The sequence below is a fragment of the Cebidichthys violaceus genome, unplaced genomic scaffold (assembly GCF_023349555.1).
Source record: "Cebidichthys violaceus isolate CVI_PGR_0920_01 unplaced genomic scaffold, fCebVio1.0.p SCAF_12, whole genome shotgun sequence".
NCBI lineage: Eukaryota > Metazoa > Chordata > Actinopteri > Perciformes > Stichaeidae > Cebidichthys > Cebidichthys violaceus.
Genome location: NW_027176285.1, coordinates 16,553,451 through 16,576,761, shown reverse-complemented (window position 1 = coordinate 16,576,761; position 23,311 = coordinate 16,553,451). Strand labels below are relative to the sequence as shown.

At 48.3% G+C, this 23,311-nt stretch overlaps 1 protein-coding gene across 5 annotated transcripts in view; it reads right to left on the bottom strand.

The window, feature by feature from the left end:
* Positions 1–956: 956 nt before the first annotated feature.
* The window catches only part of LOC137869384 (probable E3 ubiquitin-protein ligase HERC1), a 34,834-nt gene continuing 12,479 nt past the window's right edge, over positions 957–23,311 (bottom strand). For 2 of the 5 annotated variants that reach the window (XM_068706789.1, XM_068706791.1), the window contains exons 27-80: positions 22,806–23,059; positions 22,346–22,543; positions 22,062–22,182; positions 21,332–21,572; positions 21,034–21,200; positions 20,747–20,899; positions 20,552–20,649; positions 20,338–20,433; positions 19,231–19,398; positions 18,864–19,103; positions 18,674–18,757; positions 18,281–18,497; positions 17,896–18,190; positions 16,838–17,541; positions 16,154–16,367; positions 15,328–15,497; positions 14,657–14,740; positions 13,846–14,032; positions 13,626–13,753; positions 13,311–13,534; positions 12,824–13,083; positions 12,645–12,697; positions 12,185–12,382; positions 10,920–11,085; positions 10,575–10,824; positions 10,223–10,451; positions 9,859–10,136; positions 9,611–9,738; positions 9,388–9,515; positions 9,067–9,294; positions 8,597–8,724; positions 8,262–8,461; positions 7,962–8,076; positions 7,635–7,766; positions 7,454–7,552; positions 7,031–7,204; positions 6,656–6,940; positions 6,475–6,540; positions 6,196–6,321; positions 5,962–6,100; positions 5,612–5,793; positions 5,368–5,523; positions 5,161–5,283; positions 4,921–5,023; positions 4,333–4,502; positions 3,975–4,113; positions 3,705–3,874; positions 3,423–3,592; positions 3,072–3,237; positions 2,881–2,957; positions 2,544–2,796; positions 2,285–2,437; positions 1,612–1,917; positions 957–1,513 (exon numbers count right to left, since the gene is read on the bottom strand). In XM_068706789.1, coding sequence (XP_068562890.1) covers positions 1,328–1,513; positions 1,612–1,917; positions 2,285–2,437; positions 2,544–2,796; positions 2,881–2,957; positions 3,072–3,237; positions 3,423–3,592; positions 3,705–3,874; positions 3,975–4,113; positions 4,333–4,502; positions 4,921–5,023; positions 5,161–5,283; positions 5,368–5,523; positions 5,612–5,793; positions 5,962–6,100; positions 6,196–6,321; positions 6,475–6,540; positions 6,656–6,940; positions 7,031–7,204; positions 7,454–7,552; positions 7,635–7,766; positions 7,962–8,076; positions 8,262–8,461; positions 8,597–8,724; positions 9,067–9,294; positions 9,388–9,515; positions 9,611–9,738; positions 9,859–10,136; positions 10,223–10,451; positions 10,575–10,824; positions 10,920–11,085; positions 12,185–12,382; positions 12,645–12,697; positions 12,824–13,083; positions 13,311–13,534; positions 13,626–13,753; positions 13,846–14,032; positions 14,657–14,740; positions 15,328–15,497; positions 16,154–16,367; positions 16,838–17,541; positions 17,896–18,190; positions 18,281–18,497; positions 18,674–18,757; positions 18,864–19,103; positions 19,231–19,398; positions 20,338–20,433; positions 20,552–20,649; positions 20,747–20,899; positions 21,034–21,200; positions 21,332–21,572; positions 22,062–22,182; positions 22,346–22,543; positions 22,806–23,059 — 9,779 coding nt within the window. In that variant the 3' untranslated portion in view covers positions 957–1,327. The remainder of the gene's footprint in view (positions 1,514–1,611; positions 1,918–2,284; positions 2,438–2,543; positions 2,797–2,880; positions 2,958–3,071; positions 3,238–3,422; positions 3,593–3,704; positions 3,875–3,974; positions 4,114–4,332; positions 4,503–4,920; positions 5,024–5,160; positions 5,284–5,367; positions 5,524–5,611; positions 5,794–5,961; positions 6,101–6,195; positions 6,322–6,474; positions 6,541–6,655; positions 6,941–7,030; positions 7,205–7,453; positions 7,553–7,634; positions 7,767–7,961; positions 8,077–8,261; positions 8,462–8,596; positions 8,725–9,066; positions 9,295–9,387; positions 9,516–9,610; positions 9,739–9,858; positions 10,137–10,222; positions 10,452–10,574; positions 10,825–10,919; positions 11,086–12,184; positions 12,383–12,644; positions 12,698–12,823; positions 13,084–13,310; positions 13,535–13,625; positions 13,754–13,845; positions 14,033–14,656; positions 14,741–15,327; positions 15,498–16,153; positions 16,368–16,837; positions 17,542–17,895; positions 18,191–18,280; positions 18,498–18,673; positions 18,758–18,863; positions 19,104–19,230; positions 19,399–20,337; positions 20,434–20,551; positions 20,650–20,746; positions 20,900–21,033; positions 21,201–21,331; positions 21,573–22,061; positions 22,183–22,345; positions 22,544–22,805; positions 23,060–23,311) is intronic. The other 3 variants (XM_068706790.1, XM_068706792.1, XM_068706793.1) reach the window with 3 other exon arrangements.

Genomic DNA, 23,311 nt, shown 5'->3' with positions numbered 1-23,311 from the left:
TTGTTCTTATTTAGTGATACTATTTGATGGATTGTGCAGACACACATTGTTCCAAGACAATGTGGTCCACTGACTTTCCTGCTACCATGAGGTTGACATTATGTTTGTACAGACAAACACAAACAGGATGTGTAAGTGATTTGTGCACACGGCTGTTCTGTCCCACTGGATGAACATACAGGCTGTTTTTGTTGGAAAACCAGTGAGGACTGAGGCAGCCACTGGATTACAGTGTGACGTGAACGGCTCTTTCCTACTTCCCACCACAGTTTCCGGGTGATCTTACCTGTCCTCCTGCTCCAGGACCCGTCTGTCTGCGCTGGTTCTGCTGCTCTCAGATGTGCGAATCCTTTCCGGATGACACGCGGAACGCTCACCGTGTGTTCATGACCGGACATCATCTCCTGCAGAGCCCCGTGAGTTTAAACAAAGCGCGTCTCCTCTGACACGCTGCCAGTCCGCCATGTTTCTTCACCACTGGACCGCAAATGTGGTCACTTTGATCAGCTGTTTGGTTCAGAACAACATTCCGCGTCTGACGGTTTGATCTGGAGTTCTTCAACGTTTGGGCAACTTCGAGCAAATGACAGGAGCGCCTGGCAAACAGCCAATCAGATGGCAGCGCCCGACTTTGGGCATGCGCATTGCCGTTTTTACGCGCCTGTTGACATTGCGCGTGAGGCTACCACATCGCCATCATATAGTAGATTATTGATACATAACAGCAGCACATAAGGTTGTTTTCATGTCATAATGCAGAATTGTACAGTAACCTTCTATTACTTCATATTTCTGACAGCAGGTGTGGCTCTACGGTCTTCTGTGCGCACAATATAAAGTTGCCATGCATGTGAAAGCCCACACAAGCAAGCTTATGCATTCACTTAATTCATAATATGAACGTAAATACATCTTGTGCATATTGTTCAGAAAATAACAACAGGCCTACACCAAAATACTTATTTAAACACTCTTTTATTTTACAATAATACTGTCTGTGTGGGACAGGTCATTAAATTATTACATATTTTCAAACAAACAGGCACGTTAACTCCTTTTGTGTGGCTTATTCACCTATATATATATATCTCTTAAAAACTCTTATTCCGTATCCCTGTAGTGTCCATTCAGAGTAAGCACTGCTGTAATTACAACACCTTGCACATCTGGAAAACCAAAACTACACGCATCTTTAATTCCAACCAACATATAAACAGTACAGTACACTACCTTACAGGTTTGGCGAATAAAAGTCTGTGTTCAGTGCATAATGTGCATGGCATGGGAGAAGATACATTCGTCGCCAGGCGGACCTCAGCCGGCCGCCTCACTCCTCCGGGTCGGAGCTGTCCGCCGGGTCGGTGTTGTGGGTCAGCATGTAGTTGTCCATGTCGATCGAGGGGCAGTTGTGGATGGAGTAACGCAGACGCTCGGCGAGGACGGCCTGGCTCGTGTACGGGGGCAGGCGGAACAGGAAGAAGCAGGTCTGTGCAGTAGGGAGGCCGTTGACGGGCTGAAGGGAATGACGGAGGGAGAAAGTTTAGCAGTTTGTACTATTGATACGTTCGCCCTCCTGAACAGGCTCCGTGTTTTCGTTAGCGGTGACCTCACCCTATCAACCTTGATGATTTGGAACTTCTGCGTGATGTCGGCCGGGTTGGAAGGCAGCCTGGAGCGGCCGGAGACGAAACGGAGGAAAAGCACTCGCTCCTCATTGGTGAACTCCTCCAGGCTCTGCCAGAACCAGCCAATGAGCTGGTGGCTCTCGTTGATGTCACGGTAGCGCACCAGCTTCTTCAGCATCTCAACAGAGACCTCTGGCAGGCCACAGACCAGCTGCTCCAGCTGCTGTGCCGTCAGCAGGGAGAGGAGGGGCACGGGGATGATGGTGGACATGCCCTCTCTGACTGCTGCCACCTGGACACAACAGAACAACGTCAGCTTTGATGCTTCTGAGGACGAGATGAAGGGAGCGCCAACAACAGCACAACAAACAGTCCGTCTAGTGAGCCTTAATGGAAGCTGGTGGGCAGGCTGGTGTTTAAAATGGATGAGGTTCAGATACAGTCGGGGGAAATACACACTCATTTCATACTGTACAATACAACGCTCTATGTAGGTCAGGTCTGTCTGCTGAGTTCAGATGGTGGGAATTTGTAGAATAACTCTTATTTTTTAGAGATATAATATGCAACAGTTTGCAGCATATAGGACCTATAGGTTATGTGGATGCATTTGAAGAGATCGGCTAAATTCACCAAAATCAATCTGCAACATTTCAAACCTGTGAATCCATTTCATGGAGCCTGCAGTCCAGAGCTCTCTCAACATATTCAGTCCTGTTGGCGAAGGTCAGGGAGATGTTCTGACCTCCAGCAACCACAGGCACCAGCCTTCCGTCTGCACTCTGAGCCATAAACAAGTCCAGCGGGATCATCTTCATTGGGAGATGTTGCAGGAGTATAGAAAGACAAAGTGAGGGGTTGGAACACGGAGCAGGAAAAGGTGAACTCAGCAGTTGGAGGAAGTGCACGGTGTCTCACCACATGGAAGTTGTCCTCTGTGATTCCGCTGTTTTCCAGGTGGCGGATGCCGTGCAGGGTGCGGTAGGTGAGCAGGTCCACCTCCTCCAGGTCAGGCTCTCCCAGTGGCATCGAGCAGAGCTGTTTCCACACCCAAGGAGCCAGATGTAGGTCCAGAGGCTTCTTGGTGCGGATAGCCACAGCCATGAGGATGCCCAGGAAGCGAAACTGGACCATGTGGTCCTCTGAGAGAGCCGCTGGGTTCAGCAGGAACCTATCGGATGATTTTATGTTAAGTTATGCTTAAAAAGGTACTGTTTCTGTTGCAGCTATTAAAAGATAAGTACAAAATGTGCACCTGTCAGTGTTACTGCCCACATCTGCAAAGCTGTTGGGAGTATGAATCAGAAGATCCACCACGCCAGACTGCAGCTCCTGGTGAAAACACATTTCATTTTGTCAATTTACGAGCAGCAGAGAATACTCCAGGCTTCATTTTTAGCCGTCTCTGCTGCTCTTAGACCTTTCTCTGCGTGGTTTCCATCCTACCTGGCACATCTCGGTTATGGTGTCATCAAACACTCCCCCGGCATCGTCGGCTCCCTCTCCAACCAGCTTGACCTTCCAGGCCCGCGATGGAAGCCGCAGCTCCGGAGGATTCAGGCTCACCACTTGCTTGGCGATCTGCACAAAGATGGGTTTGCTCGAACGTCCTCTGTGGAGTGTAAGGGAGGGGGACATCGATCACAGCTTCGAGGAACAAACGACATCACATAGAAAAGAAATAGAAAACTGCAACACAAAGAACGGACGGAAGTCTTGACATGGCCAGTTATTTTGGTCACCTCCTGTTTCTCCACCAGCTGACCCCTGAAGACTGAGTAGCATGGCCATCCTCACCTTGTGGAGATCCGTTTCACAGTGATCTGTGGCCCATACGTTTTGCCCTGGGTCATTGTCCTGCCAATGGAGCGCACCAGAGGCAGAGTGTTGACCTTGGGGGACAGGAGACCTCTGAGATCACCCCGGATGATGGCCGTCGTCCCCGAACTATAGCGTGACATGAACAGCTGGACAGAGTGCAGGACGGGGAATGAGATAGGAGGAAGTGAATGACGGCGAGGCACAGAGAAGGCTAACAAGCAGCAGGTGGATCATTATGAGAATGAAAGAACAGATTACCGGATTCTTGGCGTCCAGGTTGAGCAGCCTCCAGGACTTGTACATGAGATCAGAGAAGTGGTAGAGCACCCTGAGGCGCATGCTGAGGACATCAGGGCTGCAGTCCTTCAGAGTGTTGTACTGGGGAGGGACCAACTGGGGAAGGCCTAGCTGGAAACTTCCAGGGCCACCTGGAGAAGAAGGGGACAATCGGAGAGTCCCGAGCGTGTTGCCTTTCATGGATCATAGCTACAGAGAGTATTTGCTTGTGCTGCAGGGCTGAGTGTGTACCTGAGGTTTTCATTGAGGTAGAGGGGGTGGTCCATGCTGAACTGTGGCAGCGGCCAGCGGAGATCTGTCTTATGTTTTTCCCCTGGAGGTTTGTTAAGAGCGTGGGCTCTTTCACTGGGTTGGAGTGGCCAAGGCCAAGCTGGAACACACACACACACACACACACACACACACACACACACACACACACACACACACACACACACACACACACACACACACACACACACACACACACACACACACACACACACACACACACAGCACATAAAAGTCAAACCATTGTGCTTCTGATGTGCAATGAAAGCACACTTCAGATGGTTGAAGTGTGTGATTTCATTCCAGAGGACATGTTTACCTGTCCCTCACTGTTGCAGCCCCAGGCATAGACGTCTCCGGTGGAGGACAGGGCGAGCACATGTTCACAGCCCACAGCCACGTCCTCTATGAACAGTCCCTCCAGAGACGGCACGAGCTGGGGGCGGGACTTATTCCTCAGCATGGAGTCCGGCAGGCCGATCAGACGCTCTGAGAGACGGAAGGAAGCCAAGTAACACATTGGAAGATACAAAAAATACAACAAGAAACGTGAATATTAATTCACGCATGCAGCTTTCATTAAGCCAAGTAAGTGAATTGATTTAGAGGGATTTTTGAAGAGAACATTCCCTCCCTGTCACACATTAACACTGACTAAGTAGCATCAAAAAGAAAAGACACTGTGGCAGAAAACATCACAATAAGTAGAAACTAATTTACACTTTATTAGTTGTAAATACACATCAGATCTTCATGTTTGTGTGTTTTTAAGGGTCAATTTAAGAATTTCAGATCAAGTAATTTACCCTTAAAAGAATGCAGCATAGTTATGACGTAAGTAAGAGACACTAGGTTTCAGTAGTCCACAGTGAGACGTCCACAGTGAAACGTCCACAGTGAAACGTACCTTGTCCAAATGTGTAAACGTGTCCATAACAGGCCAACGCCACCGAGAACTGAGTTCCACAGCTGACCTTCTTAATTCCCCTGTTGCAGAGCTGTTCCACTTTCTGAAATTATGAACAGCCAAAAATAATATTTCATCTATACTAGACAAAAGCACTCGATTAAGATAAGTGAATAAATACTTAAAGCAATGGACACAACAGAGGGAACAACGAGCATGTCTCTGTCACCATGAACTGACCTGAGGGTAGTATTTCGCTGTAGAGGAACCGGTTCCCAGTTTGCCGTAATCCCCATCTCCAAACGCCCACACCACCATTCCATCGAGGGACAGCACCAGTGTGTGGTTGAGACCACACGACACCTGAGCGAGGTAGTGAGGTTGTTATGTTTTCACAGTGGATGCTGTGTCTCCACCTGAGGTTCAAACAAACGGTCCATTCCTCACCTGCCCCACATGGTAGCCCTCCAGGGCAGCCACCCTCTCAGGCAGCATCTTGTTGGATGTTGACCGTTGACCCAGGCGACCGGATTCACCGCTGCCGAAGGTGAACAGCTTCCCGTCTGCCGTTACTACCGCCGAGTGCCGGAAACCACAAGCGAGCTGGGAAGAGGAAGACAAGTCATCAGTTCAGAAAACAGATACAATGATTTGTCTGTTAAAACTTAAGCTTCATCATCGGAGTCTCTACCTGGATGACCTCTTCTCCTTGTAAGGCCTCTATCTGTTTAGGTCTCCTCTGCCTTTCACTGTTGCCGTGGCCCAGTTTTCCAAAATCTCCATCCCCCCAACTGAACACCTCCCCAGTCTCAGTCAGGGCCATGGAGTGTCCGTCAGATCCGCAGGACGTCACCAGCTGAGTCACCACGTACCCTAACCCGCAGATCAGAGTCAGATCAGAGTCAGATCAGAGTCAGATCAGAGAGTCAGTGCAGCTCAACGTCTAGAACCCAGGAGAACAAGCTCCTGCATTCCACTGAAGTACTGCAACACTGCTCTCTTCTCCTTTCTGTTTTGGACACATTTGGATGAATACCGTACCTTGAAAAGCAGAGATGATAGTGGGGACATAGAGATCATCAGAGTTTCCCTGACCCAGTCGGCCATACTGTCCTTCTCCCACAGCCAATACTGTCCCATTGGACTGGACCAGGAAGGAGCAGTTCTGTCCACACACAACCTGAAAGACAACACCCGCAAAAGGGAGAGAAACATTAGAAAACAGTAGAGATCATGGACAAAGCCTGTGTCCTGTGTGAAAAAACAAGTTGCTACCTGTTGTGTCTGTAACAGAGAGGGTGCAAGAGTAGGCATCATGAGGTTGGTTCCCATTCCTGCCAACTGTCCGTAACGTCCGTTCCCCCACAAGTAGACCTCACTCTTCCCCCCGAGCTGCCAGTCCTAAGAAGCACAGCAGGGGGAACAGAAAGCACAACACATTGAAACACTCTCCAGCTAAAGTAAAGGACTGTTTCATTGTGCAGACAGGCGAGAGAGACAGAGAGAAACGTAACGTAAAGACTTTATTGTGTTTCAAGACGGCTAAGCTGTTACCTCTGGTCTGGTGGTGGCCCATGACATCAGCTGTTCATCCATCCTGAAGCTCCACTTACTGTTGTCCTAGTGAACAGAGAAGCCTCTCAATAGCTACTTTGGGAAACTTGTGTTTATTGCAGTCAATTCAGATTCCTGAAACACGTCCAACCACTTCCTAAAGAAACAACAGCTCACTCACCAGTGCCATGCTGATTTCAGTGACATCCACCTCCTGAAACTCGGAAAGACTGAAGGATTCTGGGAAGGCAGTACCGCTGGCAATAGCCTCAGCGCTGCGGACGGTAGTGGCGTAAGTGGCGAGCCAGCTCCACTCTGGCGGGCAGGAGGGGGCATCGGGACTTGGGTGGTGTGGAGGGCGAGGGTAACGGCACAGGTGTTTCTCTAAGGACAACCCAACGCTCAGGGAGGCCAGGCTCTGCAGGAAGGCACTGTGGACCAGCTGGTCCCCGGCCGCCACATGGGTCTGCATTAAGAGACGCAATGTAAAAAAATCAGGTCTCAGCTGAGGCCCGCAAAAACAACACAGACTTTAAAGCATAGCTGCAGTACTGACCCGCTCATAGCTGTACTGCTCCTGCAACAACAGGGGCAGCCTCTCCAGAAAGACGGCTAAGCAAGGCGCTCGATTTAGACCCAGGATGCTCTGGCTTCTGAGGACCATGCGACAGGAAGCTAGCACGTGGTTCTGACTGATCCAGTCAGGGGTGCAGCAGATCAACAACACATCCTGGAGAAGAAACAATGACAACAGAACTGTAAAGTGACAACGCTGCAGCTGCAAACATGTTTTTACATCTTCTCTTATTGTAATAAACTGATAAATAATATCAAAGTTAACATTAGTATAGAATAGTATGAAGATCGTATTAACGTCTGTATGCTAAATATGAAGTTAAAGAAGACAGGAGACTGTTTGTAGTAGAATACAAACAGGAAACAAGCCTTGGAAGTTAAAGTTAGGAGTGATCCACATTACCTTTGACCTCCCAAAGCAGGCAGCTACACCCAAATTTGGTATCCAGGTAGTGCTGACGACTGAACCCAAACCTGTAACAGTCTGCAAGACTGAGCCATCCTGCAAGATGCACAGACAGATGGTTTAGCGGTCTGCTAATGTTGACTGTTGCACTGACTTCAGGTCAAGCGTTGTTTCTGACCTGTAAGGACCAGATGTTGAGCAGTCCCCCTATCCCTCCAGAGACCAGAGCCAGTCCACTGGAGCAGAACGACAGCGACTTCACTGCTGTGATGTGGCCATGAAGCACAAACGCACACTTTGCACTCTCCTGCTGTGAAAACAACCAGAACAGGATGATTAAATGAGCTTAAATCAGAGGCGACTGTTGCAAACACCACCAGAGAAAATCTAACTAAATGAGTGACCGGCACATATAATCCCCATGATCTTCCATCACACTACAATTTAAGGATATTTGTAGTACCAGGGCTGCAAATAGGAGCTCCAACCTATAATCCAAACTGACCTTGACATCGGAGCTTTTATCTTGATGCTGGGAGCTGTTCAATATGTTGGGCAAAGATACAAACGTCCCGCCCTGTGGCAGCGTCCAGACATGCACAGAGCCATTCTGACAACCTCTACAGGAACAGGGAGAGAAATACATGAGAATATACAACAAGCATAGCAACATTAATATCAAGGTTATTAATATATCAGATCTACAACGAGATGTCCACTACCTCCGTCTCTTAAGTTGAGGGTGATGTTAGGACAGAAGCACAACATTCAAAGAAAGGAAGAAGAACTACTTCTGTAAACTCACGCAGCCACCATGAGTCTGGGGTCCGGCACTCTGCCAGAGAGGGGGCACCATTCTGCGATGTTAACGGTGCTGGAGTGGACGAGGGAGTGGAGGGTCACCCAGTTCCCCCCCGAGCGTCCCAGTATCTTCACTACCTCTGACCTCCCCAAGCAGAGCAGCAAGTGTCCCGTGGGGTCCCACTTGAGAGAACCCACACTGTCCTGTAGGGGGGAGGAGAGCGAGAGGGGAGCGGTCAGCGAGAGGAGACTGTCCACTGACTTGGGTGTGAGGTAAATAGGTAAATAGGGTTATTTGTGAGGTGTTTTTGTGCTCCGGAGTGCATTTTGCAGACAAACCTGAAAGACAGACAGCACTACAGGCTGCTCATTCTGATAGGTCTCAGTTGTGGACAAAAGGATCATTCCATTGGGGTAGCCCACTGCAAAAGGCTTGTCCTCACTGTGCCAGGCGACGCACTGAGGAGCTGGGAGACATCGGAGGAGAAGACCGATCTCTTTAGTGAACACAGTCACATTTTGAGACTTGAGATGTGAAGATTGATACCACACTTGTCTGTGTAACATTAAGCTACAGCAAGCGGGCAGTTAGCTTAGCATAGTGAAAAGAGAAACAGCTAGCTCCAGGAAGTCACTGTGTCCAGTTAAAAAACAGTTCCAGCTTGTGACTCACTGTGAACCTGACAGTGACTTCAATCTCCTTATTTCATTCTGTAAGAGTAACAGTGTGTGTGTGTGTGTGTGTGTGTGTGTGTGTGTGTGTGCGTGTGCGTGTGCGTGTGCGTGTGTGTGTGCAGCAGCCTCCTCACCCTCTTTCCGGTGGCAGCGGGTGAGTTCGGTGCTCGTTACATGCAGGTCTATCTGCTGCATGGTGACCTGCAGCCAGCAGAGAGAGCCGTCCAGCCGGGCCACCAACAGACTCTCGGCGGGTCTGTTCTGACCGGCCGTCGTCTGGTCGAGAACCGACGAGCTGAAGGTCTGAGCCCAGCAGAGGGCTGTGACCCGAGACACCTGAGCCTCCACGTGACAATGAGATCCTGAAGTAACACGACAAATCAATTAACTACTGGGCATATTGGACATTTAAGTTCTGCCTCGATAGTTAGGGATACGGCAAAAGTCCCCCTTACCCCTGATGTTCATGATGGTGACGTGTTTGTTATCTGGGGCAGCCAAAAAGTTCCCCCCTGTACTCCAGTACACAGGAGCCATGTGCTGACATCTACCGGCCCTCTCGCTGCTCGATCTGTCCACCTTACTGGAGAGAGTCAGAGTCACAGTCAGGATGAAGAACTTGCATGCCACTGTAAAACCCTCACTGGACAAAACACCACTGAAACAAGCAGTGAAAACCTGGTAATGCAGGAGAAGGTGGTGTGTAACTCCACATTGTTCTGGCTGATGCTCCACAGTTGCACCACCTTGTCCTGAGAGCAGGTAGCCAGCAGATTCTGGTCACTGTTCCAGGAACAGCTGGTCACCTGAACGGAACAGAAACAACGGAAAGCTTCTTTTAATTTGTGAAACGCCGGGCCCGTTCCCTCGTTTACCGAGACGTAACACATGAAGCCACGATGCGGATCACATGCCGAGTCCCTCACCTTGTTGTAATGTCCTTCCAGCCTCTTGAGGGAACTTTTGCGCAAATCGCCAGCCAGGTCGCTGTATGTTTGGGGCCGATTAGGACCGTCCCTCCCTGTGGCAGCCAAAGCCTGCACCAACTGCTTTGCTGCCCACTGGCGGTGTTTACTGGTCAGCCGGGCAGACAGCACACATGCTGCCAACGCATTAGCCAGCTCCAGAGGGCCCACCCTGGCACTCAGGTGGGGTAAAGGGGAAGGAGGCAAGGACGAAGAAGACACCCCTTGGTTTCCTGTGTCTAGGTCACATATGAAGAGGAGAGCTACGATGAATAACAAACTCACAACATTTCAAACACCGTAAGAAATAATTACACATTATCACCATTAGCCTCGTGTTCTGTCTTATCTGGGCCGTGGCAGATAACGCCCTTTTCGGTGAGCAGGGACACCAGGTTTTGTGTGACCAGGAACGTGGGCGGCATCTGCTCACTGAAGTCCTTCTGTTGCTGGGCTCCCTGGGCTGCTGCTGTTTGACTGGAGTTCAGACGACTCCTCTGCTGCGGGTCAGCGATGGCCCCGATGTTCACCCCTGTAGCTGCTGCCATCAGATCCTACAATACAGGCAATAATGTAAAACAAAAGACATTCAAGGACCTCCATTCATTTGCTAACAGTTACTAGTAATCCGCATAATACAGTGTCTATGATTAGTGGGTTGGCTGAAGAAAACTGACCTGAGTGCATATCTCCACCAGCTGCCTGTAAGCAGCGGGGCTGTGGGACACCACGCTGCCGATGGCCGAGGTCAGGAAGCTGAGGCAGGTGGAGCTGCTGCGCTCCGTCGTCAGCCCCTTCACACCCGGCTGTCTGTCCACACAGGTGTGAGCCCTGCCCCCTGCCGCTAGGGTCATCAGACGAACCAGGATACGGATATCTGCCAGACCCAAGGACTCCAGTCCGCTAGAGTGGCTGCACACTGACGCGCTGGAGAGGAAGATTAAAGAAGAAGACTGTTGAAACCACATTGAATTGATGGAGGGGGGGTGAGCGTTAAGGCTATATCTTGTGGTGGAATGTACCTGGAGGCAGTCTGAGACAGAGCTCTCATCACCATGCTGTAAGCTAGCAGAATCTGGGCCGTGGAGGTGACTCTTCTTAAAGCCTTCAGTCTATCATGAGAGTCCCTCAGTGATACTGCCTGCTGTCCAAGGCTCAGAGAGGCCTTCTGCTCGACAGGGGCAGTCCCTGGTGAAGAACCACACGCATCAAAAGCCATGCTACTGGAAGTCGTTGGGACGAATCCCTTACACATCTCGCTAAACTCACATTTTTTATAAAAAACACCACATCGCGTGGGCATGCAGAAAAGTCAGAACAATGGATCACGTCGGACCCTGCCGTGTGCTTCAGATGAATGAGTGATGAGTCACCGTGCTGCAGTGAGTTTGACTGTGGTTGGACAGAGGGAGCGTGGGCGGGTGTTACAACAAGTGGGCTCAATCGTTCAGAGACGTAGTTACAGAAACATTCACTGCAACATGAACAAGAGGACGGTTAGCTACAGAGTCATGTGGCCAGCGAGTTCATCGTCAGAGGCGTGTGGAGAGTTGTGCTTGGCTTGGCGTCACGCTGTCCTACACTCAGGGCAGACGAACGGTTGTCAGTGCAATTTGTTTGGATTATAATTTTGACAAGTTTACATGTATTTCTTTCTTTCTCCCATGTGTAACAATCGTTTTGCGTCCTTGTCTGAACCTGCGCATTCATTAATAAATGAAGGTTGATCGTTCTGCGGTCATGATGTCATGACCCTTTCCCTGTCCATGTGGATCAATGACCCAACACAGTCGCCAGATATCGCTTTATTCAGACTTACATACACAACCTGATAACAGCCAGCAGTTTGATCCAGACTAGGTGAGAATAAGATGGAGACGACAGCCTGATGCTGCTGCGCTGTGAGACTTCACTGCAGCAGCCTCCCACTGAAGCCAGCTGCACACCAGCAGTAACTGTCACCAGCATCATGTAGCGATGTACTACACTGACGGCTAATATTCACCCTGGATTCCTCTCTCTCCTCATGTGACAGCGCGGTGCTTCCTCTAAAAGGGGGCACGGCCTCGGCGAGTGGTGCATGATGACGCAATGCCAGTCTCCTGTCCTTGAAGCAGCCCCTGCTCTGCCCTTTAAACAGGATACTGCCTGTCTGCTCCCTAATGAACAGGCCTGCAGAGAACCGTTTCAAAGCACATCGTTTTTTAAATTGCGTTATCTTCTGCAATTCTGTTTTAACTATAAAAAAAAAAAAAAAAAAATGTCTTTCTCTACCAAAACTTAATACCTTTGGAAGCTGCCGCTCTTGTCGGGTCAGCTGAGCTGTAAACCAGGGCTCCGAGGGGATCCGGCTCAGTGAAGGCAATGGGGTCTGGAACCAGCTTCTTCTCAGACAGACCCAGTGGTCTCAGCAAGAGCCCAAAGTCCTCCAGTCCCGTCAGCTTGCCTGAGTAGCACTCGTCTCGGTGGCTGATTTCCCAATCATCTGAGCAAACACAAGCATCACTCATTGAAAGATAAAGATAAAGATAAAGATAAAGATAAGATAAGATAAAGAGGTTTTTATTGTCATTGTAGTGATACAACGAAATTTTGTTTGGTAGCTCTCAGCAGCAAACAGTAGCAATAACTACAATATACAAGATTATATACAAAAGGAAATACAAAATATAAAAAGAATAAGAACAAAGATGAACTATTTTAAAGATGAAATTGTTCCGTCGTGTGTATTCTGTGACCTTCCCTACCGTCAGATGTGCTGTCCAACTGGCCAATCAAATCAGACGTCAGGCCTTTAATCCTGCAGCAAAAGGAACACAAACAGCATGCTCTAGAACAATCTACTTTAACCAACTGGGTCTGTAGAAGCATGAGAACAAGAACCAGTCTAGAGGCATCACTGTTGGTCGCATGCGTCCATAATTACCGTTCGTATTTAGAACTCGGATCGCTCAGGTTTGCAGCCAGATACTTTTCCCTGCAGGAGCTGCAGAGGAGGTAGAAGGGGAAGTTGGAGCCACACTCCCCTTTGAACCAGACGTCCACGTAGGCCCCGGTGCTGTCGTAACCTTTACGCGCAGCGCTCTGACCGCAACCCGGGTGACGGCGCTTTATGTGATTGTTAAACTGCAGGGTGAGGGTGCTGCACAGCTCGCACTTCACCATCTGACTGTGTTCTTCTCCAGCCTGAAAGGTTCAAACAGACCATGAAACGAACACAAAGGCCCACAAGCAACGCAGAGTTTTGTATATTCTGAATTCAAAGTAATCACAAATTGTATTTTTTGTCTCTGTTGTGTCATGCAGCCTTGGTGATGACAACATGTGTGTGTGTGTGTGTGTGTGTGTGTGTGTGTGTGTGTGTGTGTGTGTGTGTGTGTGTGTGTGTGTGTGTGTGTGTGTGTGTCTGTCACCTCCACTATCTGGAGCGCGTCTCTCTCCAAGCTGAAGAACGACGGGGTGAGCAGATCCTCATAAGTCTCTTCGTGGTACGGGTCGTCCATGTAGCCCAGCTCCGACTCCTCAGCAGAGTAGAGGTGGAACTCCACCTGCTCCGGCCAATCACTGACTGAGGTGTGCTGCTGGTACAGCTCCGGGAGGGGGGTGGGTGACGGCAAGTCTGAAAAGATGGTGTTTGCTTCAAACAAAAATGAAAAGGAGTTAAAAGTACAGTTCAATCAGGTAATCGGAGCATGTCGACATTTCTGGGTCGGTGCTGTGACTCTGACCTGCTCTTCGAAAAGACGTCCTCTGACTCGGGCCTGAGCGTCGCCGCCGTGCTGGAGGAGGCCTGTTCCTGGTGAGGTGGACATCCAAGAAATTCTCCCTCTCTATCCAGTCGAGCCCAGGCAACAGACTGGAAACCAAACAACACGCAGCCCATCATCCCACTGGCTGCATTTATTACATCATAACGCCAGCGTCAAAGAAATACAATTAAAAAATGACCTTTCATTGATTTGAGTGGCGGGGCGCTCAGGACATTGCACCGTCTCTGGCCCATCTGGAGACGGGGTGTCGGGAGCACCCTCCGGTCTAGCTGACTCAGCCGCCTGCTGCTCCTCCGTCAGGGGATGCTCCAGCATCCAGCTGGCCAACACCTCGATGGTTTGCGAGTCCAGGTCACCTGCTACATCTGGGAGGGACCACAGGGAAGGTGAACTGTCATAGAGTTCAAAAAGAAAAGGTGGATCATGGAGCGTTGCATCTCTAATTCGTGTTGGACATCACCACCAGATGATCACGCTGCTGCGTGCCGTCTGAGGTCAGAGGTCAGAGGGACACATCTGCTCTGACGATACAGAGTGTTTGACAAGGGTTAGTGTGTGAGATGATGGACACAGGAAAGTGAGGGAAGGCCTACAATATGAATGATGTGGAGGGTTTGTGATTTAAAACATTCAAATGTATAAAGATTGACATAAACATATATATATATATATATATATATATATATATTTTACCTGCCAATAGCACTTTTCAGAATGAGAATTTGTAGTTAAATTGCAGACTTAGAAGCCGATATATTCTGTGAGCAACATTTTAGTGGGAATTGGATTTGCATTTGTTCTCTTTTCCCGTGAGAAGTGGGGAAAACCTGAAAGCCTAAAAACTGATTTCCACCGTGAGCAACAGCATCACGTTAATCCCTCCGACTACAAAGAGGCTGCGGCACACGGGGGAAGGACAGATGTTAAAAAATAGAAAAGCACACCAAGCAAAAAGATGTTGTGATGACAGACAGTCCGCAAAGCAGTACCTGCTGCCTCCATGGCCCAGTAGATATGTCTCATAGAGAATCCCATTTCTAGCAACCGACTGGTGACAAACATTTGTGTCCGTTCTGGTGATTGAGGAGAAAAGGAAAAGTACACAAAAAACACAGAAAACAAAAACAAGCCCACAGCTACATTTATAATGTTCACACTGCGCCTGAAGACTGCTGTGAAATACTTTCAGGTTCTGTTCTGCTTCATCAGTTTAAAGACTACAACAAGCACCAACAGTACGCCAACATAACTGATGAGGAAAAGAAAATGGTGCCATTCAAGCGTGCGAGGGCACAAACTGTCACGCATGCATTTGATAATACAAACATCATATCTGTCCAATAGCAAAGCAAAACACGTGCTGAACATAAAAGACCATGCAAGAGACAGACAGATCCCACGAGTCGTCATAAACCCCCTTATTGTTACAATAACTTCATTTTAAAATGATAGAAGTAGCGCGTTTGAATATGAAGCCAGCATGGGGAATATGTTTTTATTCATTTGTTTTAAATCAACTGACCTGCAGGACCGCAACGATTAGCAGAGCTATTCTCTTTAACACAGTATGTTATTGGTCACTAATTTGTCAGATCAGATGATTTTTTATTTTTTTGCTTTGCATTGATGTCCGACAGCTCATCTCTGCGCTCGTTCTTACCCAGGCTGCTTCGGGCCTGCGTGCTGCAGGGACCTGGTTCCATGAAGCTAGTCTGCTGCTCTGTGAAGGCGTCACAAGAAGCAGAGCTGGCCAGGCTGAAGCAAGGGTGCAGCGCGGGCGGAGCGCTAACCAGGCCGGTAAGCGTGGGGAACCGGGTTAAGACCATGTGCCTGGAGGGAGTCAAGATACAGTATACACACACAGTAGTAACACAGTGCAGTGTGCTGCCAGTATTCAGACCCGACATTAATCATGTTCTGTAACTGAAGGAAGAAGGCAAGATGCCTACAAATCACAAGGAACCAAGCATGCGTCCCCGTATGTCAAATATAGAAATGCTCAGGTCCGGTACCTGCTGTTGTGACTCACATTCAGAGAAGGTTGCGCAATAAGTAATTGGATTATGAGAGACTTCTCATTATCTCTGGGCTATTCTCGTCAAAACCCCCCTCACTGGACGCCTTTGATTTTATCATATGGCACTGAGGCTTTGTGTGTTTCCCACTTGAAAGCAGGACTGACACCGCCGCTGTGGTCAGCTGGCCGGGTTAATAGAACAACAAGCAGGCAGAGCTGCAGCTGAGGTTAAAGACAGTGCAGGCAGAATCCTAACTCTGTTCAGATACATCCTAACTCACCCAGTCCCTGGACTTCTGAAAAGCTGCTGCTGCCAAACGATACAGGTCTGTAGCAATCAGTAACAACACTTTCAGGGTGGAAGATAACTCAGGTTGCTGTGTTTTGTGTCCATTCAGCATGTTTAGTATGAATTACTCAACCAACAGTGAAATCAAATGAATCCACGATGAATCCATTCCATACTCACTGGAGGAGGCTGATGGGAAAGAAGGGGTTGAAATTATCCAGGCCCTCTGCCTGCAGGTTGGTTGGCAGAGAGGACGCCAAGTCGGTGTTAGAGGACGAGGCGGAGGCTCTGTTCGATTGGCCAAAGATGGCGGTGCCTTCTGAACCCGCGCTGTACAAGGACACGGAGCTGGAGGACTTGGAAATGGGCTGAGAGGACAAGTGGTGGCCTGATTCTGCAAAAGACAAGGAGGAGAGGGAGGCCAGATCACACCCAGTACTTCTATAAAACTATTCTCTTTATCTCTCGACCCTGAATACAGTGAGTGTCAGAGAGATGTTTATTAGTACGTCAGTACTCCCTCGTCCATCAGGACAAGATCCAGCTCTTTCAGGTCTGAATGTGCATTATTAACGTGTCATAGCATTTCAACATTTCCATTTCAAAGCTGTTAATATTGTTTTTTTTTTAACATACCAACTAGAGCTGCAACTATTAGCCGACTGACAGAAAACTAACTGGCAAATCTGACAGTTAATGATTCCAGCTTCTGTCATAGTTTGATTTATTTCACTTGTCTTAACTTTGCAGGACAAATTCATGTTGGTTATCTACTGTTATCCAGGAGGCTGAAGTCTACAGCTCTGCAACACAGAACTAACTAAACTCACGAGTGTCTTAAATATAGTCCATGCATCCAGATACCTTTGTGTTCTTTGTCCTCCTGCAGTCTGCTGAGGGCTCCTTTGTAGATCATGACCTGAGCCCTTTCCAGGTCGACCAGAGACACGCTCTGTTTGATGGGACAGGGCCTGACCGCCCACTTCACCATGCTCTGCACCACGTACTGAAGCACTGACCTCAGCTCGGCACTCTCATCCCACTGGGTGCCGCTGGCCTTGGCCTGATCAAGGTTTGGGCTGGAAAGGGGACTCATCGAGGAGGAAGGGTCATGTTTAGGCACTACGAGCAAATCGGAAAGCTTCTCGCAACTAAAAATGACAGTCAAGGATTTCAAAGCTCCGATGAGTAGGTAGGAGACTCTAACTGCTCTCAGTTCATGTGCAAAGGCATCCGCTTTGGAGGTCTGGGGTGTTTGGGGAGGTTGGGGTGGACAGGTCAACTCCTGGTGGTCAACACTCTTCGTGGCATCTTTGGTTGTGGACGGTGACGGGGAGGGGTCCGTCTCGACCGCCTCACTTTCTCTTGCGTTCTCCTCCGAGTATTTCCTTCTGGAGGCAGGATACGCCCCCTGCCATCCCTGCTCCTCCAGCAGCCCCATCAAATAAATCAGGTCTAACAGCACCGTCGGTTTGAGGCCTCCGAGCGGCGTGACATCGCAGCAGGATGTGTCACAGGGCTCCAGTGAGACGATCGGCGTGTCGCTGGGTGACCAAGAATTCATGGAGCTTAGTTATTGGGAAGGACGGGAAGAACCCACAGATATAGCATGGGGTGACACCAGGACGGATTCAACAGGGGTTAATGGATTTAAGAATGGAGAGGAAGAAGCAAAAAGAAAGTAAGATCAGGGGGGTTAATGAGGAAAGTAAAGTAAGATGTTAGACACATTACTTGGAGGAAAAATAAACACTAACAGGAAAGAATTGTACAGAGTAAGAAGAAACGTGCTGAAAGGACGAAGACAGGAAAAATATAAGAACTGTTTAATGGAAGTTAATGAGAAATATCCTTTAAGAAACATATGCAATGACATGTCGTGTCATAAATTAGGGGGGCGTATGAATGTGTATTTGTAATACCTGACAGAGAGGTCTGCCTCCTCCCACTGAAGCTTGGCTAGAGAGCTTCCTTCTTTCAGGACGCCCAGCAGAATGGCCCTGCGTCCGCTGGGCTTGTGCAGACACAGACCTCCAGCCCGGAGGCCGCCGTCCACTCCTCCGATCAGGGCCAGGACCGGCCACACTTCAGTGCAAAGAGCATTCAGCTTGGCCTCCGACAGGCACCGACGATGACCCAACAAATCCCCCGCGTCGTCTCCAGCGACGTCTCGGTCCCTTTCATTCTCGTCCTTCTCAGAGTGTGTGGGACTGAGGCCTGCAGGAGAACGTCAGACAGCGAGTAGAAAACAAAGTGTCATCAAATGAAACGGGCCTACAAGGGACCACTGCCGAAGCTGTGTCTGACCTGGATTGAAGTCATCCTCTTTGAGCAGGGGACCAATGAGCTCCAGGTGGGCGTGGATGTACTGGTTGATGTGCGAGGCCCACTGGTCGCACTGATGGAGCCTGCGGAGGAGCTGCACCGTCGACTCCAGCAGCACCGTGGTCCGAGGGCTGCAGAGAGGCTCCCCGGGGAGAAGGTTGCTGGGCATGCCTCGCATCTTGAGGTCACGCAGTGCCACCTGTGAGAAATACAGAGGCACAATACTGTAGCTTCCTCACAGTCACTCTGTCTGTGCTCCTCTAATCTAGTTCTAACATTATACTTTTACTGACTGTGGCCAAAGATATGTCTGGTGGCGAAAACACACTAATGCCTGTGAGTGAGTGCCTGTAGTATGCACAGCATATCAAGTACCTTCTCTCCAGGGTTACTGCTGTAGAACAACACACAAGGATACAGTTCAGAGGCGACCACACCTTCAAATGCCAACTTTGGTTCCTAGCAGAAAAACACACAAAAAAAAAACACAGAGATTGCAAAACAACAACAACAACAACAATAGCAGCAAAAGTCCTGAATACTGATTGTGAATATTTGGTCAGACCTTGTCGTTCTTAGCAAATGATATGGTGTGAGCCTCCATGTCCAGGATGCAGGTGACTGTGTCGCCTTGGGTGAAGGAGGGAAGTGTGCGGACCAGTTCCCCTCCGTGGTACAGGTTGCCACTGTAGGCCCGATACAGCCACATGTCGGTGGTGGTGTGGTGGTTGTGATCTCTGACTGGCCAGCGTGAAACGCCAATACATGTGGCCTCATTGGCTCTGTTCTCTTTGGTAATACAGAACTGAGGAGAGAAGCGTGGATCAGTTTGCTAAACGTGTTCTCTGTGCACATTTCTGTGGTACAACCTGGACAATAACTGTATCAGTGTTTTCACTCTTTATGTGTATATGTACACATCAGTTACTTACCTTCCAAATGAAGCAGCCAGCTGTGATGGCAGTGGTTGCCAGGCCGTACCCTTTGCCCCCTGAGCCGTGGGTGAGGACGTTCCCGCTCTCCAGAGAGCAGCAGATGATCTTGTGCGGGTCAAAGGAAAAATCTCCAATGGGAATACATTCATCATAGCTGCCTGGGTTCTGCAAAACAACGAGTCGGAAAACAACTGGTTAACAACCAACGTGTAATACCAAAGCAACACAATATGACGACGTGGGCTGGTGGCTAGCGCCGTCGCCTCACAGCAAGAGGGGTCCTGGCTGGACCCGGACCCCCTTCTGGGTGGAGTTTACACGTTCTTTGCCATTAAAGTTTAAACGTTAAAGGGTTACAGACGGTGAAAACAATTAGAACTAACTGGCTGTCAGACTCCTACTGTAAGTAAATTATCAGAGATTAGCAAATCACATTTTGAAATCATAATGATCACATTAAAGAGGAAGGTTTGTGTTTTATATTCATGCTCTTTGTAAATGAAGTTTGTTGTTATTTCTCCGCACCATGGAGAACAAGCCCATCTGTTCCATCAAGCAGCCCTGCTGTCTTCAGCTTCAGTGCTGCCAGCAGTGAACTTCACTTCTACTTAAACTCTGCATTCACATCAACACACATTCTGATCCGAGGGTTCTGAGGGTTATGACCGGCTGGTTATCAGGAGACATGTTGATTGAATCGTGAGCAGGATGAGTTGCGTTTTAATGTAAACACAAAGCTTAGGCTGGAGAGTCATTCACACCATTTAATAGTGTTCACAATCATCTATGCACACCAAGAACACAGGATGACTAAATAATGCCTTTTCTCTGACAAATCACAGTAGAGTAGGAATATATTAAACTATATAAAGTGTTAAAGTGTTAGCTATGAATAGATGTGTAATCCTTTATTCATGGACACGAGGTGAAAGACACATTTCTGCCTGATTAGATCAGATAAGTTGCTACAATGTGAGAAAACGTTTATGTAAAAAATATAAGACCACTTGTTTGACATAGTAATACGCTGGAATAACGAGGCTTGTACAGCAGTATTATGTAGTAAGAGAAACACAGTGTTTCTTCGTGACGCTGCTGTATTACCCTCTTTTCTTTTTCAGCCGTCTCCTCGTGGTTCTTCTCAGCCAGCGGCTCCTTCCACATATAAACAGACAAGAGCTGGAAGAGTTGTTTAACAATCTACAAGAGAATGGAGAAAAAGGCACGAATGTAAAAGCATGACTGCTTCATCATCACGCTCACATGTTCTTCTTCAGCTACTTCACTAGCATGTTGCATTTACATTTCAACGTCATACCTGTTGAATTTGAAGCGGCTCAGAACAAGCAGGTAACAGTCTTTCTAAAACATGGAACGCCAGGAGCTTAGTGCGGAGGTTCTGGAAGCATGGGGACCCTGAAGAGAAGCCGGTGGAAAGGAACCACAATAAACGGTTAAAATCATGTAAAATCATATCGGTGCTGTTTTTAATTACTACTTTAAATCGTCTAACCTGAAGAGCACTTGTGTGAAATAATGGCCATGATTGGATCGATCCATTTGACAAAAGTAGAAAGTCTTTTCATCACTGTCAGTGACAGCACACGCCTCAGAAACACCAAGAAATCTGCAAGCTGGGATTCAACCACTCTGCTGCTCTCCACTCCTACAACAACAGCAACAGAAGGACAACTGTACTCAATAAAAGCAGCATTTGTCCTTAAAAGACTTCATTGTGTGGTGCTATTTGTAAACAATATACATATATTTCAAAGTTAAATATAGCTTAACGTGCAACACCAGTTAGATTTGTGCTCTTGCTGCAGGAGTCCAGATCTGTCCTGTCAGCAGTTCCTCTCTCTGCTGTCTGCTGCTGGTGGAAAGCATACAGGATGTTTTGGAGCTGCTCACACAGCACTTCCATCAGAGCATGGGATACGTCCATAGGCAGCAAATCCTCACAGGAGCTGAGGACAACGGGACAACTTGTTTCACATGCAACACTAAAGTGTACTTTCAGCTTTGAGTCAGTGAAAACAATAGTAAAGAGGAGTATTGAACACTTTGGTGCAGCTGTTTGCAGTCTCTTCACGCTCACCTCGCAGCCACAGTCAGTATCTGAAGCAGACGGGCGCAGGCTAGTCTGACAGCCCCGCTGAGCAGCATGGATCCAGATTTGGAGGCTGCAAACCATCCCTGGTTCATCAGTGCACAGCTGTTGTTGGTCAGCATGCAAAGGATCTCCAGGATGCCGCATTTGATGACGAGCACCAGGTCCACTGGCTGGTAGCAGAAATTCAGTGCAAACATTGTGGCCAGGAGAAGGTGCTGGCAGGAACCTGGTGATGAGAGAGACGACATCTCAACTACATGTCCAATTAAATAAAAACACACAAAGTCTAACATAGTCCGCTATACCCACACAGAGCCCTCTCACCTTAACAGGGAAGTCACATCGACAGTCATAACTCTCACAATAAACAGAGCAAACTAAATGAAATGAAGTAGAACGAAACCAAACTCCGTTTCCATCCGGAAGGAGAGCACTCAGTGGAACACAATTAAACAGCCAGACCAGACTAAACACGATGGAACAAGATCCCTGAGGAGGTTCAGGCCAAGACCACTTACAAGACCGAGAGACTCACAGCCATGCACAAGACGTCCCGTTCTTCAACAAACAAAGACACGGCACGTCCAAAGTAAGTATATCTGTCCTCAACGTTAAGCCATGAGAGAGCACCATGTATGCCCTCGACCCTCTCCCTGGATCAACTGTGAAACGTTGAGACAATAATTACATTCCTGAAAGTAATTAATGATCAAACCTGGATGTTCTCTCTCCAGCAGGACCCTCTGCTTGAGGACCCGCACCACCTGCTGGTAGAATGTGTGGGCTGCAGACTGCAGCTCTCCTTGTGTATCCACAGAAGATGAATGCGTACCAGACTGGATTAAGAAAAGAGGGATTGGAGATTAATTCATACGACAAAAGCTTAATCTAGAACTAAGATATCAAGTGAATACAATATTCAGTGACTCTCCTCAGTCCATCTGGCTTGAATTAAATATTCATTCCTTCTTTCTTCCACAAACAGATTACTACATGTACCATGTAATGCTGCGTCTCGTAATTAGCTCCGGAGTGAGAGGCGATGATTTGTGTTCCCAGAGAGAAACATCCAGAGAGGAACTGAAGCTGCACGGACTGCAACAACGCAGGAACCTGAGGGGAGACGGTGAACCCGCCGCTCTTCTCCTCCATCTTAGACAGGAAGGACGACATCTGACAGAAGGCCTCCAGACGCAACTGAGCACAACAAAGGGAAGGTTAGCAGTTAGTTAAGACCTTTAAATGCATCCACTGAACGTCCAGATCGGTTCCAAATAATTGATTTTGCAGATTTTCAATCATTTCCAGCTATATTTGAGCCTATGTGGCTGATAGCTTCTGTCATTACATTCAAGAGATTTAAAAACATGAGGAAACCCTAAATGAACAAATATCTGCAGGTGTTACAGAGTTTTCATTTCATCATGAACTACTGCGTAACAGGGGAAAGTGGTGTTACCTCAGCCCTCTGCTGCTGCTGCAGTATAGCAAAAGAAATGGCCTTCGGATCGGCCTGAGCACACGTCTGTCCACCTGGCAGCGTCGGTGAGGAGGATGACGAGTGGATCAGGCTGCCGCAGACGAAGTGGAACACCTGGTTGAGAATAGGCAACGTGTTGTTGCCGTAGTGGGTCATGGTTGAGGTCGGGCTGATACACTGCCGGAGGCGATCCCAGGCGTCTTTCATGATGCCCAGAGAACAGAGAGGTAAACCTGGAACACACACACACACAGCAGAAGAACAAAGGCCAGCGTTGTACTCCTCTCTGATACCATCTCTCCACACCTCTGACAGAGCTAACAATCCAGTTTTAATTCATGTATGAAAAAATACTGACAAAAATCTAATTAACGTCTGAACAAGTTGTCCTCATAAAAATATGAATCCGTATGTAATCTTTCTGTCATGCTGCAACATGTTCCCCTGGAAATAATGCAGACATGATGTGTAACAGTGTTTCCCGA